A 19181-nucleotide genomic window follows, 5' to 3' on the forward strand; every position below is an offset into this window, starting at 1 on the left:
TTTTATAATCTGTGCAGGTAAATGGGTACCCTGCCCATGCTCCATCCAAACTCTGCCTGTGTGAACATCCACCTGCAAAGTATACGCAAATATTCTCCGAGGACAAGCAGGCTGCTTGTTCTCACTGATGGGTGACGTCCACGGCAGCCCCCTCCAATCGGAATCTTCATTGCAAAGGCCTTTGCTAGCCCTCGTGCGCCCATGCGCACCGCGCATGCGCGACCGTCTTCCCACCCGAACCGGCTCGTGTTCATCAGTCTTCTTTTGTCCGCGCTCGGGACGGTCGTGTTTTGCCGCCGTTTCGTGCCCCTCAAGTTGACCTTGCGCGTCTTCGCCATTTTCGCTAAAAAAAAAAAAAAAAAGAGACCGATCCGGTCTTTACCCCTTTCCCGTGTTTCCAGCTTTTTCCCTGCATAAGTGTCCTTTCGCTTTCAGGACCAGCCTGTTTGGCCTCGGTACGGGTTTTTTCTCCCTTCTTTTTGGTGCCTTCCGTCATCATCGCGAATTTTGATTTCGCCGACATGATTTTTCCGCCCATGTCATCAAAGTCTTCCAGCGGCTTCAAGAAGTGCACCCAGTGCGCCCGGGTAATCTCGCTCACTGATAGGCACGCTTCGTGTCTTCAGTGTCGGGGGGCTGGGCACCACCCACAGGCCTGCAGTCTTTGTGCTCTTTTGAAAAAGAGGACTCAGGTAGCGCGATTAGCCCAGTGGAACGCGTTGTTCTCGGGCTCTTCGACGACAACAGCACGGGACTCATCGAGTGCATCGACGTCAACAGCATCGAAGTCTTCGACCTCTGCATCGGCATCGACTGCATCGAGGCTTCTACCTCCTGCATCGTCGATACCGAGACATCGAAAGGCTGCGTCGACGTCGGTGGTACCGGGACCTCCGCTATTGCTGATGTCGTCGGACGGTGGTGCTTCGTCTGGAGTGCAGGTGAGGGCTGTCCATTCCCCTGCTGGTGGCGGTGAGCCTTCGGGTGGGTCTCCTCCTGCCCTGAGGGCTCCTGCGGTACAGCCCCCCGAGATCGACCTTCTTCGGCCTCGGCCCCGAGGAAGCGACGGTTGGATTCTACGTCCTCCTTGTCGGTACCGGGAAGCTCCGGTGACATGCTTCACTTGAAGAAGTCAAAGAAGCATCGTCACCGGTCTCCTTCCCGTCTCGGTACCGAGAGCTCTGGGTCGCCAAGGGAGTCGGCACCCAGTAGGCATCGGCACCGGGAGGACCGCTCACCCTCTGTTCAGGAGGTGTCGATGCGCTCCCCCTTGGACAGCCCGGAACCGCCTCCACGCCCGGAACAGACTCTGACCTTGACGCCTGCATCAGCTTCTCAGTCTTTCTCCACAGCCGCTCTGCACGAGAGTCTCCGGGCCGTTCTTCCAGAGATTCTGGGAGAGCTGTTGCGCCCTTCTCCGGTACCGGGGGTGCTTGCGCCACCGGTACCGTCGTGTAAGGCGACCGCTGGCCCCTTGCCCGAGGTGAGGTCGCCGGTGTCGGTACACTACGGCCATCTCCCAGGCAGAGTCCCCGACGACGTCGGCGGAGGGAGCTTTGCCAGTGCTGGCGAGGAAGTCCACCTCTCGATGCTCCTACCGTGGCCGTGTTTCCACGGAGTCGAGTCGGGCACGGCTTCAGACGCAGGTTCGTGAACTTGTGTCTGATACCGATGGTGAGGCCTCGTGGGAGGAGTAGGACATCAGATATTTTTCTGACGAGGAGTCTGATGGCCTTCCTTCTGACCCCACTCCCTCCCCTGACAGGCAGCTTTCTCCTCCCGAGAGTCTGTCTTTCGCGGCCTTTGTCCGGGAGATGTCTACGGCCATCCCCTTCCCGGTGGTCGTGGAGGATGAGCCCAGGGCTGAGATGTTTGAGCTCTTGGACTATCCTTCTCCACCTAAGGAAGCGTCCACAGTACCCATGCATCATGTCCTAAAAAAGACATTGCTGGCGAACTGGACCAAGCCATTAACTAATCCCCACATTCCCAAGAAGATAGAGTCCCAGTATCGGATCCATGGGGACCCAGAGCTGATGCGCACTCAGTTGCCTCACGACTCTGGTGTGGTGGATCTGGCCCTAAAGAAGGCTAAGAGTTCTAGAGAGCATGCTTCGGCGCCCCCGGGCAAAGACTCCAGAAACTTAGACTCCTTTGGGAGGAAGGCCTTTCATTCCTCTATGCTCGTGGCCAAAATTCAGTCCTACCAGCTCTACACGAGCATCCATATGCGGAACAATGTGCGACAGTTGGCGGGCTTGGTGGACAAGCTCCCTCCTGAGCAAGCCAAGCCGTTTCAGGAGGTGGTCAGGCAGCTGAAGGCGTGCAGAAAATTCCTGGCCAGAGGGGTATATGATACCTTTGATGTTGCATCCAGGGCCGCTGCTCAAGGTGTGGTGATGCGTAGACTCTCATGGCTGCGTGCCTCCGACCTGGAGAATAGGATTCAGCAGCGGATTGCGGACTCCCCTTGCCGAGCGGACAACATTTTTGGAGAAAAGGTCAAACAGGTGGTAGAACAGCTCCACCAGCGGGATAACGCTTTCGACAAATTCTCCCGCCGGCAGCCTTCAGCATCTACCTCCTCAGGTAGACATTTTTATGGGGGAAGGAGGGCTGCTCCCTACTCTTCTGGTAAGCATAGGTACAATCCTCACTCTCTCCAGCCTGCGGCCCAGGCTAAACCCCAGCGCGCTCGCTCTCGTCAGCAGCGTGCGCCTCAGCAAGGCCCCACGGCTCCCCAGCAAAAGCAGGGGACGAGCTTTTGACTGGCTCCAGCAGAGCATAGTCGACATCAACGTATCCGTGCCGGGTGATCTGCCCTGAACAAATATCTGGTCAAGGAAAAGTTCAGGATGCTTTCCCTGGGCACCTTTCTTCCCATGATTCAGGAAAACGTTTGGCTATGCTCTCTGGACTTGAAGGACGCCTACACGCACATCCCGATATTGCCAGCTCACAGGCAGTATCTGCGATTTCGGCTGGGCACACGTCACTTCCAGTACTGTGTGCTTCCCTTTGGGCTCGCCTCTGCGCCCAGGGTGTTCACGAAGTGCCTGGCTGTAGTAGCAGCAGCGCTTTGCAGGCTGGGAGTGCACGTGTTCCCTTATCTTGACGATTGGCTAGTGAAGAACACATCCGAGGCAGGAGCTCTACAGTCCATGCAGATGACTATTCGACTCCTGGAGCTACTGGGGTTTGTGATAAATTATCCAAAGTCCCATCTTCTCGCAGTACAGAGACTCAAATTCATAGGAGCTCTGCTAGATTCTCGGACGGCTCGTGCCTATCTTCTGGAGACAAGGGCCACCAGTCTGCTGTCCCTCGTCTCCCGGGTACGAGCGTCCCAGCAGATCACAGCTCGGCAGATGTTGAGATTGCTCGGCCACATGGCCTCCACAGTTCATGTGACTCCCATGGCTCGTCTTCACTTGAGATCTGCTCAATGGACCCTAGCTTCCCAGTGGTTTCAGGCTGCTGGGGATCTAGAGGACGTGATCCACCTGTCCACGAGTTTTCTCAAGTCCCTGTATTGGTGGACGATTTGGTCCAATTTGACTCTGGGACGCCCTTTCCAAATTCCTCAGCCACAAAAAGTTCTGACTACGGATGCGTCTCCCCTGGGGTGGGGAGCTCATGTCGATGGGCTTCACACCCAGGGAAGCTGGTCCCTCCAGGAACGCGATCTGCAGATCAATCTCCTGAAGTTACGAGCGGTCTGGAACGCTCTGAAGGCTTTCAGAGATCGGCTGTCCCACCAAATTATCCAAATTCAGACAGACAACCAGGTTGCCATGTATTACATCAACAAGCAGGGGGGCACCGGATCTCGCCCCCTGTGTCAGGAAGCAGTCAGCATGTGGCTGTGGGCTCGCCGTCACGGCATGTTGCTCCAAGCCACATATCTGGCAGGCGTAAACAACAGTCTGGCCGACAGGTTGAGCAGGATTATGCAACCTCACGAGTGGTCGCTCAACTCCAGAGTAGTGCGCCGGATCTTTGCATCTCGAGCCAACCACAAGGTCCCTCAGTTCTGTTCCAGACTTCAGGCCCACGGCCGACTGGCATCGGATGCCTTCCTCCTGGATTGGGAGGAAGGCCTGCTGTATGCTTATCCTCCCATACCTCTGGTGGGGAAGACTTTGTTGAAACTCAAGCAAGACCGAGGCACCATGATTCTGATTGCTCCTTTTTGGCCGCGTCAAATCTGGTTCCCTCTCCTTCTGGAGTTGTTCTCCGAAGAACCGTGGAGATTGGAGTGTTTTCCGACCCTCATCACACAGGACGAAGGGGCGCTTCTGCATCCCAACCTCCAGTCTCTGGCTCTCACGGCCTGGATGTTGAGAGCGTAGACTTTGCCTCTTTGGGTCTGTCGGAGGGTGTCTCCCGTGTCTGTCTTGCTTCCAGAAAAGATTCCACTAATAGGAGTTATTTCTTTTTATGGAGGAGGTTTGCCGTCTGGTGTGACAGCAAGGCCTTAGATCCTCGCTCCTGTCTTACACAGACTCTGCTGGAATACCTTCTGCACTTGTCTGAGTCTGGTCTCAAGACCAACTCTGTAAGGGTTCACCTTAGCGCAATCAGTGCATACCATTACCGTGTGGAAGGTAAGCCGATCTCAGGACAGCCTTTAGTTGTTCGCTTCATGAGAGGTTTGCTTTTGTCAAAGTCCCCCGTCAAACCTCCTACAGTGTCATGGGATCTCAATGTCGTTCTCACCCAGCTGATGAAACCTCCTTTTGAGCCACTGGTCTCCTGCCATCTGAAGTACTTGACCTGGAAGGTCATTTTCTTGGTGGCAGTTACTTCAGCTCATAGAGTCAGTGAGCTTCAGGCCCTGGTAGCCCAGGCCCCTTACACCAGATTTCATCATAATAGAGTAGTCCTCCGCACTCACCCTAAGTTCTTGCCGAAGGTGGTGTCGGAGTTCCATCTGAACCAGTCAATTGTCTTGCCAACATTCTTTCCCCGTCTGCATTCCTGCCCTGCTGAACATCAGCTGCACACATTGGACTGCAAAAGAGCATTGGCCTTCTATCTGGAGCGGACACAGCCCAACAGACAGTCTGCCCAATTGTTTGTTTCTTTTGATCCCAACAGGAGGGGAGTGACTGTGGGGAAATGCACCATTTCCAATTGGCTAGCAGATTGCAATTCCTTCACTTACGCCCAGGCTGGGCTGGCTCTTGAGGGTCATGTCACGGCTCACAATGTTAGAGCCATGGCAGCGTCAGTGGCCCACTTGAAGTCAGCCACTATTGAAGAGATCTGCAAAGCTGCGACGTGGTCATCTGTCCACACATTCACATCTCATTACTGCCTGCAGCAGGATACCCGACGCAACAGTCTGTTCGGGCAGTCAGTGCTTCAGAATCTGTTCGGGGTTTAGAATCCAACTCCACCCCCCTAGGCCCATGTTTATTCTGTTCCAGGCTACACACTCAGTTAGTTGGATAAGTTGTTAGGTCAATCTCAGTTATGTCCTCGCCGTTGCGAGGCCCAATTGACCATGTTTTGAGTGAGCCTGGGGGCTAGCCTGCTTGTCCTCGGAGAAAGCGACTGCTACATACCTGTAGAAGGTATTCTCCGAGGACAGCAGGCTGATTGTTCTCACAAACCCGCCCGCCTCCCCTTTGGAGTTGTGTCTTCCCTTTTCTTTGTCTTGCTATATACGGGACTGACGAACACGAGCCGGTTCGGGTGGGAAGACGGTCGCGCATGCGCGCGCGAGGGCTAGCAAAGGCCTTTGCTAGTGAAGATTCCGATTGGAGGGGGCTGCTGTGGACGTCACCCATCAGTGAGAACAATCAGCCTGCTGTCCTTGGAGAATACCTTCTACAGGTATGTAGCATTCGCTTTGGCGTATACTTACAGAATAGCATCTAGCTGGAAAGCACTCATTTACACACAGATTTGTCCACATATGTTCATAAATTACTACAATACTCAAAATCTTCTCAGTGTGCAGCAGCAGCTAAGAAAGCAAATAGAATGTTAGGAATTATTAGGGAAGGAATGGAAAACAAAAAATAAGAATGTTATAATGCCTTTTTATCACCCCGTGGTGCAACTGCACCTCAAATAGACTGTGCAATTCTGGTCATCACATCTCAAAAAAGATATAGCGGAATTAGAAAAGGTATAGAGAAGGGCGATGGAATGACTTGCCTATGAGGAAAGGCTAAAAAAAAAAAGGAGGGGGGAAGGGAACTTGTTATACTGCCTTTCTGTGGTTTACATAGCATATACAGGTACTTATTTGTACACGGGGAATTGGAGGGTTAAGTGACTTCCTAGAGTTGCAAGGAGTTGCAGTGGGACTTGAACCCAGTCCCCCAGGATCAAAGTCTGCTGCACTAACCACTAGGCTACTCTGCAGCTTCAAGAGGTGACTGAGTGAGAGATATGATAGAGGTCTATAAAATGCTGAGTGGAGTGGAACAGGTAGAGGTAAATCACTTGTTTACCCTTTCCAAAAATAGTAGGACTAGGGGTCACACAATAAAGCTACTAAGTAGAAAAAGTTTTAAAAACCTGGAATTTGTTGCCAGAGAATGTGGTAAAAGCAGTTAGCTTATCAGGGTTTAAAAAAGGTTTGGATGATTTCCTAAAATAAAAGACCATAAGCCATTTTTAAGATGGACTTGGGAAAATCCACTGCTTATTTCTAGGATAAGCAGCATAAAATCTTTTTTTTTTACTGTTCTGCGATCTTGCTGGGTGCTTGTGACATGGATTGGCCACTGTTAGAAACAGGATATTGGGCTTGATGGGCTTCAGTCTGTCCCAGTTTGACAATGCTTATGCTCTATGTACTTGTCACCTAAGTCTAGGTGGCTCCTTACAGAATTATCCCCTTAGAGTGTAAAGCCCATCCATTCTATATGACAATGGAATTTTGGGCCGAGAGCCTGGAAGAGCTTCTTGGTCTTAAAGAAATGGATTTAAAGCTTCAAAAGGCGTGGGATGAACGTATCTCTAATTAAAAAATGAATGATATAAACAAAACTTAAAGGGTTGCATATGTGTTTGCATGTCAAGTGGTGCTTAGATGGTAACCCTGGCTATATCGACTAAGGCCGGTGCTGGGCGGGTTTGTACGGTCTAAGTCCCGCATGTAGCTATCTAAGAGCTTTGACTGAAAATTGAGTAATGTGGATCGTGAGGACAATGCCAGGCAGACTTTTTACGATCTGTTTCCCACAGATGACAAGACGAATTTGGATAGCCTGGAGTGAGCTTTGACGGCAACTCCAGTAGTTGGAACACAAGAACAGAGCCGGGCAGACTTCTATGTTCTGTGTCCCAGAAACACCAAAGAAAGACTATGATCAAGTAAATAATATAATGTTCATTGTTGATTTAATCTTGAATTCATAATGAATATAACTCTTGGCAGACTGGATGGACCATTCAGGTCTTTATCTGCTGTCACTGTAAATTCTGGATTCTTTTAAGATAGGACAACTATCTCATTGAACTATGAAGTGGGGCAATAACCCAATGAAATCTAAGAAGCCTGTCAGTACCCCTAGGGAGAGGAGAGAGCCAGTAGTAAAAGAAGGTGATAATTTCTGTGAACAAGTCACTCCTTGATGGACAGACTGGATAGACCATACAGATCTTTATCTGTCGACATTTACTATGTTTACTAAGTCTGAAACTTCATTTGTTCCAATTGTGCCTTGTCCAGAATTCTTCACTAATTTGAGGAACAATAGATTAATAACAGGTGCTTTTTGCCCTAACCTGGAAAATATAGCTTAGTAAATTTTTCCCGTTTGGGTTTTGCTTTTAGGGGTGCTAACAGGTGCACTATTTTATTTATTTGGATTTTGCTCACACCTTTTTAAGTAGTAGCTCAAGGTGAGTTAAATTCAGGTATAGTAGGTATCTCCCTGCACCTGAGGCAAAGGAAAGTTAAGTAACTGCCCAAGATCAGTAAATGTACACCACAGCAAAAGTCAAGGTGTCATTCTGGAATCCAATTCTCAGTTGCTCAAGCTGATGGCCAGGAAATTTGAACCAGGCACTCCTAGATATCAAACTCAGTGCTCTAACCATGAGGCTACTCTTGCAAGATGTTGCTAGTTCTTGTGGCTTTCTTTTGGTTTCCAGAACTGAAGGATCTGAAAATGACAGCACCATTCAGATCAGTAGATGTACCCTACAGCAAAAGTCAAGGTGTCATTCTGCAATCCAGTTCTAAGTGCGTCAAGCTGATGGCCTGGAAATTGAAAGCAGAGTTCTGGAGTGAACTGTTGTTTTGATAGAGTGATAATCAGGACTCTCAGAATCCTGTCGGCTCACTTTGTGGTGTAAAGATAGGCTTATTAGGGTATGAAAACCCTCTGTCAGCAAGTTGTGAGCTTTTTGGTGTTGGGGCGTAGACTGAAGTCGGGTGGGGTTATGCTGCAGATTCATGTCATTGCTTGCTATTTCTAACATCAGACATTTGAGAGCAGTCCTTCACTTTCTTATACAGAGACAGTTTTTTCAGACCATCAAGCTCAGTGACTTCAGTAACTGAGGCCACTTCATTTTTGCACTTTGAATGTTGCATTGAATGTTCTTAGAACCACAATTTAAATGATTTGAGTTAGGAATGGCACTAGGGCTGTTCTTATAGTTAATTCTTCATTTTAATTTAACCAGGAATTTGTTTTGCTTATTTTACACCCTAGCCTGAAAAATTGTAAAAAAGCAGTTACACTGTGGATTTTCAGAGGGTTTTGAATTGCTATTTGGCTAATACTAAATATTTCAGGAAGCTGTTACTCAGCCTTACTAGAAACCCACCAAGACTAGAGCAATCTCTACTTCATAAGCAGAGAAACTTGTACTTCTCCAAGAGCGATAAATAAAACAGCTACCACGGGATTCCATTCATGCCTTCATAGACATAAGAGGAATTCCATAACAGGGAGCCTACCAAAGGCGCTCGTTGTGCTGCTTATTTTAAGTCTATTCTATGAAGAAAAGCCAGCATGGACCTTTCTGTATAGGGGCTCATTTTCGAAACAGAAAAACATCCAGAAAGCGGCAGGTGAACTTTGTTTTTGCCAAAATGTCCAAATTGCTATTTTTGAAACACATTTTTAAGACTGTTTTCTATGCAGTTTGTTTGATTTTCAAGGGGGTGTGTTGGGGGGGTGGGATTTGGGAACTTCCAACACTTGGACGTTTTTCTGCCATAATGGATCAAAGCAAAAATACCCAGGGCCAAAAGTTAGAAGGTTTAGTGTAGACATGTTTTGATCATGATTAAGTTACACAAAAAAGTGCCCTAAATCAGTGTGGTGCTGGAAGTACCCCTTGCCAGTCAGGTTTTCAGGATATCCACAATCAGTATGCATGAAAGAGATTTACTGTCCAAAACCTATTGTACCTACACATAGGTGATACCTGTAGACATAAGGACTATTGTAGTTGTGCACAGTAAGGTTTTGGAGGGCTCACCATACAATATAAGAGGGTAACAGTGAGATGTGCACCCGCAGGCTTAGACATTACCACTTCTGTGTTTTTACCAAGCACATATCCTTCTTTTCAACATTTAGGATTTTCTCTGTGTACTAGTTGTGTGTTTTACAGGACTCCTGAGGAAGTCTTCACAGCTGAAACAGGCCCATGTTGGGTCATATTTATTTATTTAGATTTTGTTCACACCTTTTCCAGTAGTAGCTCAAGGTGAGTTACATTCAGGTACACTGAATATTTCTCTGTCCCAGGAGGGCTCATAATCTAAGTTTGTACCTGAGGCAGTGGAGGGTTAAGTGACTTATCCAAGATCTTAAGGAGCTGTAGTGGGGTTTGAACCGGCCATCTCTGGATTTCAAGACCGGTGGTCTAACCACTAGGCTGTTCCTCCACTCCCATATGTAACAATGCATCCTGTTTTTAACATTGAAAACTAAACCTCTAAATGTTCTTGGTCATCTTGTGACTTGTTTTTTGGGGGGATCTGTCTGGTTTCCCCTGTGGAAGTGCTGGTCTTCTTTTCCTGGCTCTCATGTACTTTTTACTTTCCAGTATTCTGTAAGAGGCCATTTATGCATATTTTGATGTACTAGTGGCCACCTGCTTGCATAAAAGTCCAAAATACTGGCATTTACATGTCTTCTATCCACCATATAGAATTACCCCTACAGAGTGGATAAATGGGTATAAAAGCAGTTGGAAAAGAGTTTCCCATACTTTAGTAAATTCCACCCTGTGTGCTCCTGCTGTGTTGCATGCTACAAATGCTGAGTGCTGGAGAGTGGAAATAAGTGGGGATTTTCTGTAATGTTATTTGTTCTATTAACTTCCATGGATGCTTTGGGAGTGTGCTGGTCTATACAGGACCTATTTACGGTATTACATAGTTACTAACATTGCTTCTCTGTTGATGGGTGTTCACATATTTTCTCAGTGTTGGAGAAGCAATCGGACTGGAGTAAGGAGGGCTGTTGACAAGGAGGAGAGAATGGGATTTTGACACACAACCTTTGACACCTTTCAGATTGTAAAAATATGTTGCTGGCATCAACAGTCCGCATGCAGTAGCTACCTAAGGGGCCCTTTTACTGAAGCTTAGTGCAAGCTAATGGACATCTGCATGCACTAAATGCTGTGTGTCCTATTTTCTACCTATGGGCCACATGGCACTTAGGGGGGTCTTTTACTAAAGCTTATCTCGAGTTATCTGCAGCAGGGCCTATTTTATTCCTATGGGCCCTGCTACAGATAACTCGAGCTAAGCTTTAGTGAAAGACCCTCTTAGTGCATCCTAATGTCCATTACTGTGTTCTAGGCCTTAGTAAAAGGGCCCCTAAATGTTTAAGGAGTTAGTAAAATAGAAATGAATAAAATCCCCCTTCCCTGACAAGAAGTAATCCTGAACTCCTCCTATCTGTATATTTCTACCTAACTTCAAGTGTGGAATAGACATTTGTGTGATGAACAGTAGCTTAGAAATGTTGGAAGAACTGTAACTACTATAATTTTTTATAGGGATTATGGGTTTCTGGGTGTTAAGCAATTGGATGTTACCTATCACCTTATCTTAAAACTGGGTATTATTTCTAGTAGAATATTATTTTGATTTTTTTTTGGATTTGAGCCTTTTTATTTCTGCAACATATTTTCCAACTTGACTTGCAGGTTACAGTTACTGTGACTTTTAACTCAGTTATTCAGCCTTTTACTTGCTGCTCAGTCCTTCTTCAACAGTAAATAATAGATCATAATTCCAAGCGTGACATTTTTGAGTACTGGAATGAGTACAATCAATGGTGTTGAGTCACCTAGATTATTGCAATGCGCTGTATGCTGGATGTAAAGAGCATATCATCAAGAAACTTCAGACAGCCCAAAACACCACAGCTAGACTCATTTTTGGAAAGTCAAAATACAAAAGTGCAAAACCCCTAAGAGAAAAGCTGCACTTGGCTCCCAGTTAAGGAACGTTCTGTGTTCAAAGTTTGCACTCTGGTTCATAAAGTTATTCATGGAAATGCTCCGGCATACATGTCAGACCTTATTGATTTACCACTCAAGAACGCTAAAAGATCAGCATGCATATTCTTGGGACTTCACTTCCCTAGCTGTAAAGGTCTAAAATACAAACTAGTACATGCGTCCTACTTTTCTTACTTTGGAACGCAGCTGTGGAATTAATTACCACTTGATTTGAAAAATATTCATGACCTTATCAACTGTAGAAAATCATTGAAGACTTTCCTTTTTAACAAGACTTACCATAATAATTAATAATAGGAACTCCAACACATCACTACTCACTTGATAATCCGTCTGTTTTCTGATTTATTGAATTGATTATATCCATTATGTTACACTTGTTATTTATGTAACCAATTGTTTATTTACTCTTGATTGGTGCTTGTTAGCCACATTGAGTCTGCAAATAGGTGGGAAAATGTGGGATACAAATTCAACAAATAAGTAAATAGAGAGGATGTGCCTAAATCATTTTCTGTTGACAGACGCAGTTATTTAAGAGCCACTTTCAGGGCAATTATATGAAGACAGCTGAGAGGAGATATGATAGAGGTTTATAAAATAATGAGTGGAGTGGAATGGGTAGACATGAATTGCTTGTTTACTCTTTCCAAAATACTAGAACTAGGGGCATGCGATAAAGCTACATAGTAGTAAAATTAAAACAAATTTGAAAAAAAATTTCTTCACTCAATGTGTAATTAAACTCTGGAATTCGTTGCCAGAGAATGTAGTAAAAGCAGCATGGCCATGGAAGATGCATGGGCGGGTCAGGGGTGTTCCTAAAATTTGCGTGCAGTGTTATAGAATACCAGGGATATACGCCCAAATTGGACACTACTACTACTATAGCGCTACAAGGCATACGCAGCGCTGTACACCATACATGAAAAGATAGTTCCTGCTCAAAGAGCTCACAATCTAAATAGGACAGGCAAACAGAACAACTAAGAGGTAAGGGAATTAAAGAGGTGGGGATAAAAGGGTACAGGGCAAGTGAGTAGTGGTTAGGAGTCAAAAGCAGCGTTAAGAGGTGGGCTTTTAGCCTAGATTTGAAAACGGCCAAAGACGGGGCTAGACGTACAGGCTCGGGAAGTCTATTCCAGGCGTGAGGTGCAGCGAGATAAAAGGAACGGAGTCTGGAATTAGCAGTAGAGGAGAAGGGGACAGACAAGAGAGATTTATCCACAGAATGGAGTACCCGAGGGGGGGGGCATAGGGAGAGACAAGAGTGGAGAGGTACTGGGGAGCAGTAGAATGAATGCACTTATAGATCAGTAAGAGAAGTTTGAATTGAATGCAGAAACGGATAGGGAGCCAGTGAAGTGACTTGAGGAGAGGGCTAATGTGAGCATAACTACTCTGGCGGAAAATGAGTCACGCAGCAGAGTTTTGGACTGATTGAAGAGGAGAGAGAGATGGTTAATCGGGAGGCTGGTGAGAAGCAGGTTGCAATAATCTAGGCGAGAGGTGATAAGAGTGTGGATAAGGGTTCTGGTAGAGTGCTCAGAGAGGAAGGGACAGATTTTGCTGATGTTATAGAGAAAGAAACGACAGGTTTTGGCAATCTGCTGAATGTGAGCAGAGAAGGAGAGAGAGGAGTCGAAGATAATCCCAAGGTTACGAGCTGATGAGACAGGGAGAATGAGAGTGCCATCCACAGCAATAGAGAAAGGGGGGAGAGGAGAGGTGGGTTTAGGGGGAAAGATGAGAAGCTCGGTTTTTGCCAGTTAAGTTTCAGATGACGTTGAGACATCCAGGCAGCGATATTAGTTAGGCAGGCTGATACATTGGTCTGGATGCTGGTTGAGATTTCAGGGGTAGAGAGGTAGATCTGGGAGTTGTCAGCGTAGAGATGGTATTGAAAGCCATGGGATGATATCAGAGAGCCAAGGGAAGAAGTGTAGATGGAGAACAGGAGAGGACCGAGAACAGAACCCTGAGGTACACTGATTAGTAGCGGGATTGAAGTGGAAGAGGATCCACCAGAGTGTACACTAAAGGTGCGAAGCGAGAGGTAGGAGGAGAACCAGGAAAGAACAGAACCCTGGAATCCAAGTAAAGACAACGTATCAAGGAGTAAGGTGTGATCAACAGTGTCAAAAGGGGCGGATAGATCGAGAAGGATGAGGATAGAATAGAGACCTTTGGATTTGGCCAGTAACAGGTCGTTGGAAACTTTTGTAAGTGCAGTTTCAGTTGAATAAAGAGGGCGAAAGCCAGGTTGGAGTGGGTCAAGAACAGCTTGAGATGAAAGAAAGTCAAGTGAAGGCTTCTTAAGGAGTGGTGTGACCACGGCATGTTTGAAGGCATCAGGAACGGTCACAGTGGAAAGTGAAAGATTGAGGATATAACAGATAAAAGGGGTGAGAGTAGGAGAGATGGTGTTAAGAAGGTGGGTAGGAATGGGATCAGAGGAACAGGTAGTTCGTTTTGAGGAGGAGAGAAGATGTGTTGTTTCCTCATCAGTGATTTCAGGAAAGGAGGAAAAGGATGGAGGGGTTGGGGAGTTAGGGGAACGGACAAGGGGAGGGAGAGGTGGGGGTGGCTTGGTTGAGAATTCAACACTGGGAACTATACCTGGTTTCAGCAGGCGTAAGTTCTGGCACCCAAATCTGGGCATTGAAACTGGCACTCAGTGCTATTCTGTAATGAGTTCTCATTTTTTCAGCACTGATTTTTGAGCACTATGTACTGAATTTACCCAGAGCATATTTTATAGGTGGGCATACACATAGGCAGAATGGAAGAATGGAGGTGGAACTCTCACGTGCATAAATGACAGAATACTGTAATGTACACACATATCTTGGGCACTTAGGTGGACACACAACTTAAAAAGTGGTCAGGTAATGTCGCATTTTTTTCTTTTGCATAGGAACCTATGGGCATACGTTTATAGGTGCTTAACTTATAGGCCTATATATATTCACTATTACACTAGCATTCATTAAAGCAGAGGTTCTCAACCCACTCAGGTTTCAAGATACCGATTGACTATGAATGATATAAATTTGCTACCTCCATTCTATGCAAATGTATCTCATGCATATTCATTGTGGGTATCCTGAGGGCTGGGTTGTGAACCTCTGCTGGAAAGGAAAGCAGGTATCCATGTTCCATTACAGAATAGGCTCAGGCACCCTAGGCACCCAGTTATAGAATTGTCCAATTTTATTTTGGATGTTATTTTTATTGTATTTTGCTCACACCTTTTCAGTAGTAGCTCAAGGGTGAGTTACATTCAGGTACACTGGATATTTCTCTGTCCCAGGAGGGCTCTCACAATCTAAGTTTGTACCTGAGGCAATGGAGAGTTAAGTGATTTGCCCAAGATCACAAGGAGCAGCAGTGGAAATTGAACTGGCCACCTCTGGATGTCAAGACCGGTGCTTTAACCAGTAGGCTGCTCCTCCTCCACTGTGTGAATGAGCAAGCCTTCCAAGGTTTGATATGCCCCAGTGAGCCAGAGAGAGAATTTGCCTGACATTTGCACTGGGCTTCCATTTATATCTACCTGTTACAGACTGGACAATAGAGACCGGAGCACTGTTGCACTCATTACCTTGAAATGCAAGGAAAGTGTTTTGATATACTGGTGTGTGCCAAGGAATACTGTTGTTCATTTCAGCAAAATATTAAAATTGCCAAATCACAAACAATGCAGCTTGCTTACAGATTATCCAAAAGGTTGAAATAAGAGACTTAAAAGGTGGTTCACATATATATGTAGGGACAAACCATTCACAAAGGATCTGCGCCTGAGAGCATATTCAGTGCTACCAAACAGCGTGGTCCCGATGTTCAGACTGTGGGAGGTAGCTGGGCTGCCACCCCTGGTCAGCGTCAAGCCCAGATATTCAATGTCGGGTTGTTTCCGGTGACCATCATTGAATATCTGGTTTATCTTTGGCAGCCAAGAACATATCTGCCAGCCATGTCGATATTCAGTGCTAACCAGCTAAGTTCATAATGTCCAAAGATAGACCTGCTATTGATGCAGCCAGATTTGGCCATAAAACTTAGCCAGCGATGTGCTGAAAATCAGCAGGTAGCTGGATCTATCATGCGATTTAACCTTCTATCCGCTGAGCACTCACCACCGATATTCAATGGGAGATAGCTGGTTGTCTCCTGCTGAATATCGCTGGATAGCTGGCTAAGAGCCATTTAACCAGCCAGGTGCCATTCCTGGCCAGTTAAATGGCTTCAAATATTGGTAGCTATGAGTCAAAAGTAGCTTGGACCTAGTGGAAATGTGCTATTTTTGAAACCTGAAATCCTGACAATGTGAATTGGCTTTTTACCATGGAGTTCTGTGTCATTGTCCTTGCCTCCTCAACTTTCTCTCCTGATCTAACAGTGGAAAGTTTACAGGTTACTGCTGGGTTGGGAGAAAAGGTGGCAGTGGCTTAGGGAAATAAACTACATGCTGCCGAGATTGCAATTTCCGTTACTGTTTACAGTCGCTAGCACAGCTTCGGTTTTAAAGAAATGTTAAATTCAGGCTTGCAACAAATATTACAGAGATGCACTCTTGGTTTTCTAGCACCTGAATAGGTTTGGGTTAATTTTTCTTTTCTTTCCATGGCTGTACAGTTTCTAGCTTGGTGTGCAGTGATATGCTGTTACTGTAATTATTGGATAATTTCTCTTTCCAATGACATAATCTTGCATGACCTTGTGTTTGCCATGTTGCATGTGTTTTGCTTTTTATTCAATCTTCTTGGATCCATTTTCCCATTGCCTCGTGTAATCTATGCTATGGCAGAGGATGGGTTGCTTTTCAAATCTCTAGCTCAGATCAGTTCCAAGACGAAGACCCCAATTATTGCTACACTGTCATCTGGTGCAGTGGCAGGTGAGACTGGAAAATTTAGATATTTGAAGGGGAAGTTACCTGTAGTATTTATAAAATGATCAGGTAATGTCATATTTTTTCTTTTTTGTCTAGGGACTATTAAATGTGTTAGTCTGCATTTAACACTTTAGAAAATGTCAATGCTGTAAACTTTTGCTTTAAGATTTTCTCAAGTGCTTCTCAAGCACCAATTTTCTATTCGTCTTTTCATAGATTTATGTTTACTAATGGTATGTGTCAGTAGAAACTAGTGCTTGTAGTAACTTTTACTTGAACTCTAAACATTTTTCTGTTCTAGTCTGCTGGGCTCTCTGTTCCCTTTGCCCCGAATTCTGTTTGCCATGGCACGAGACGGTTTACTGTTTAGATTTCTTGCCAAAGTGAGTAAGCGGCAGGCACCAGTTGCTGCCACGCTGACTGCAGGGGTCATCTCCGGTAAGCTGTGAAAACAGAGGTATCTTCTAAATGCGACTTGTGTCTGCTGTTCTCTTAGCTTAACTGATGGAGGGAAGAGGAAGTCTGAATCAGGGTGCAAAATCCAGGTGGTGGGAACCTTGATATTCCAAAGCAATCATAATCCTTCTTTCCAATCTCATACCATAAATGTTCATATACAATTTTGGTTTCCAGAACTCAGACAAACATTGATTATAGCTCAGATAAGTCTGCTAAGATGGTTTATGGACATCTCGGCTTATTCATAGCCATTAGTGCCCTCCGCTCACTAATTTCACCCCCAGCATTTATTGGAAACAATTCTAGGCAGTTCCAAAAAGCGCTGTTTTGCAGAATGATAAATTGATGCCATGAAGTAGCACTTTTCAACAAATAAATGGCAAGAAAGAGAAACCTTAATTGTTTCTGACCATTTCTATAAGGCTGTATCTTGAGAACCATGGAACTGATCTCTGGCAGTGAAAGAATTTTATGATAGGGATGAATGTGACCTGGGAGTTGATTGCCTTGTTTTAGAGGATAAGTAGGCAACATTATGGAGAAGGTCATAAGTACATAAAGTAATGCCATACTGGCAAAAGACCAAGGGTCCATCGAGCCCAGCATCCTGTCCACGACAGCGGCCAATCCAGGCCAAGGACAGACTTGAAATACAGAGCATTAATATATTTATATAGCATGATATAGCAAATGGCAGACAGATACAGTGAGTCTCTGACCAAAGAGTTGAGGGTCTAAATGGATGCCTGGAGGAATGGGACATGAAGTAATGAGTGCTGCTTTGTTGTTCCCCAGCCAATAACCCTTACCCCACTATATAACTCTAAAAGGTGTGAACAGTGTTGTACAGACACATGTAAAAGATAGTATAAAAAAATCAAACATTTTATTTAAATCTTTGTTTATAATGCTTTAACATCCTGTTTATCAGGAATATTTTCCTGTAATCTAACTAGTGTAACCCTTCACCCAACCCCATTGTCTACCTTGAAGCCCATCTTCTTCCCACAGCCCTCTCCTTATCCCCCCCCCCCCCCCCTTCCTCCAAGGCACTCATAACATGCTCTGGGTAACATTATATTGCTACCCCCTCAACACCATACTCCAGTCCTCCTGGCAACTGCCCTTCAGGGGTGCCAAGAGAATGAGCCGGACCCGGGGCAGGGCTGCAATCGTTACCGCTGCTACCCCCCCAATGATTGTCGTCGCTTCCGTCCCCCCGTGATAGTCGCCGCTTCCGCCCCCCCCCCCCCGGATCGCCTCAATTCGATGCAAATACCTTGGCTGGCAGGGATCCCAAGGCCCCACCAGCAGAAGAGGTCTTCTTCCAGCGCTGCTCTTCACTGCCCATTGCCTGCCCTGTAGCTTTTTTTCTCTCAACGCATGCTCGGTTTCAAAACCGAGCATGTTTGGCCTGAGAGGAAAAGCAGCCACTTAGCAAGCAATGGGCAGAGTAAAGAGCAGCGCTGGAGGAAGACCTGAAGTGTCTGCTCCTCCGGATCCTCCCCAGCGTCCAAGGGGGCCCAGCGCTGTTCTCTCTCTCCTGCTCCTGTCAGGACGTGATCACCTGAGTCCCATCAGGAGCAGGAGAGAGACCCCAGTGCCAGGCTGCCCTTGGAGGCCCGGGCCAGGGGAATTTTGCCCCTCCTCTCAGCGGCCTGCTGCCCCTCCTTCCATTGCTCAAAAGCTTCCCATATCTCCTCAGATTTATCCATCGTATCATGCCCCATTGCTGTGAGCTTAGAAAGGAAGATAGTGACTAGCACAAGTTGTCCTTTGCTGGAGGAAGGCTGTAAGCTTTACCCTCAGACCTTATAACTTCTGTAACTCCCAGTTACAATCTGATCCATCAGGGCAAGTTGCTTAGATAAGTTATTTAGGAAAAAAGACTTTTAAAATGAAAGGAGTAGCACAACCTTATCTTCATGATCAAAACAATTTAACCAATTTCACAGACTTTAGTGTTAATGTGGTAGTGTTGTTTAAGTTATAAAGAGGCATATTTTCAAAGCACTTAGGGCTCCTTTTGCTATGCTGCGGTAGTGGTTCTTGGCGTGACAGATGTGACGAAGCCCATTCAAATTGTCAGGAATCACTAGCGCAGTTTACTAAAAGGAGCCCTTAGACTTACAAAGTTACATACTAACCTATGGAACTTTCAAAGTCTAAGTGCTTTGAAAATAAGCCCCAAAGTATTCCAATCTGAAAAGTCCTGAAAGATTGTATTAGGTATGTAACGATGCTGGAATACTTTAAAACCATTCACATATTTCCAATCAAAGCTCACCATAGTTTTTATATTGTGGCATTTCATATACATTTTACTGACCTGAAGAGCAAATACAATTCATACCAATAGGGT

At 45.9% G+C, this 19181-nt stretch overlaps 1 protein-coding gene across 2 annotated transcripts in view; it reads left to right on the forward strand.

Annotated features, from left to right (window-relative positions):
• The window catches only part of SLC7A2 (solute carrier family 7 member 2), a 216224-nt gene that overhangs the window by 165382 nt on the left and 31661 nt on the right, over positions 1-19181 (forward strand). For both annotated transcript variants that reach the window (XM_030191453.1, XM_030191451.1), the window contains one exon: positions 16662-16798. In XM_030191453.1, the coding sequence (XP_030047313.1) occupies positions 16662-16798 (137 nt within the window). The remainder of the gene's footprint in view (positions 1-16661; positions 16799-19181) is intronic.

This window comes from Microcaecilia unicolor, chromosome 2 (assembly GCF_901765095.1).
Source record: "Microcaecilia unicolor chromosome 2, aMicUni1.1, whole genome shotgun sequence".
Taxonomy (NCBI): Eukaryota; Metazoa; Chordata; class Amphibia; order Gymnophiona; family Siphonopidae; genus Microcaecilia; species Microcaecilia unicolor.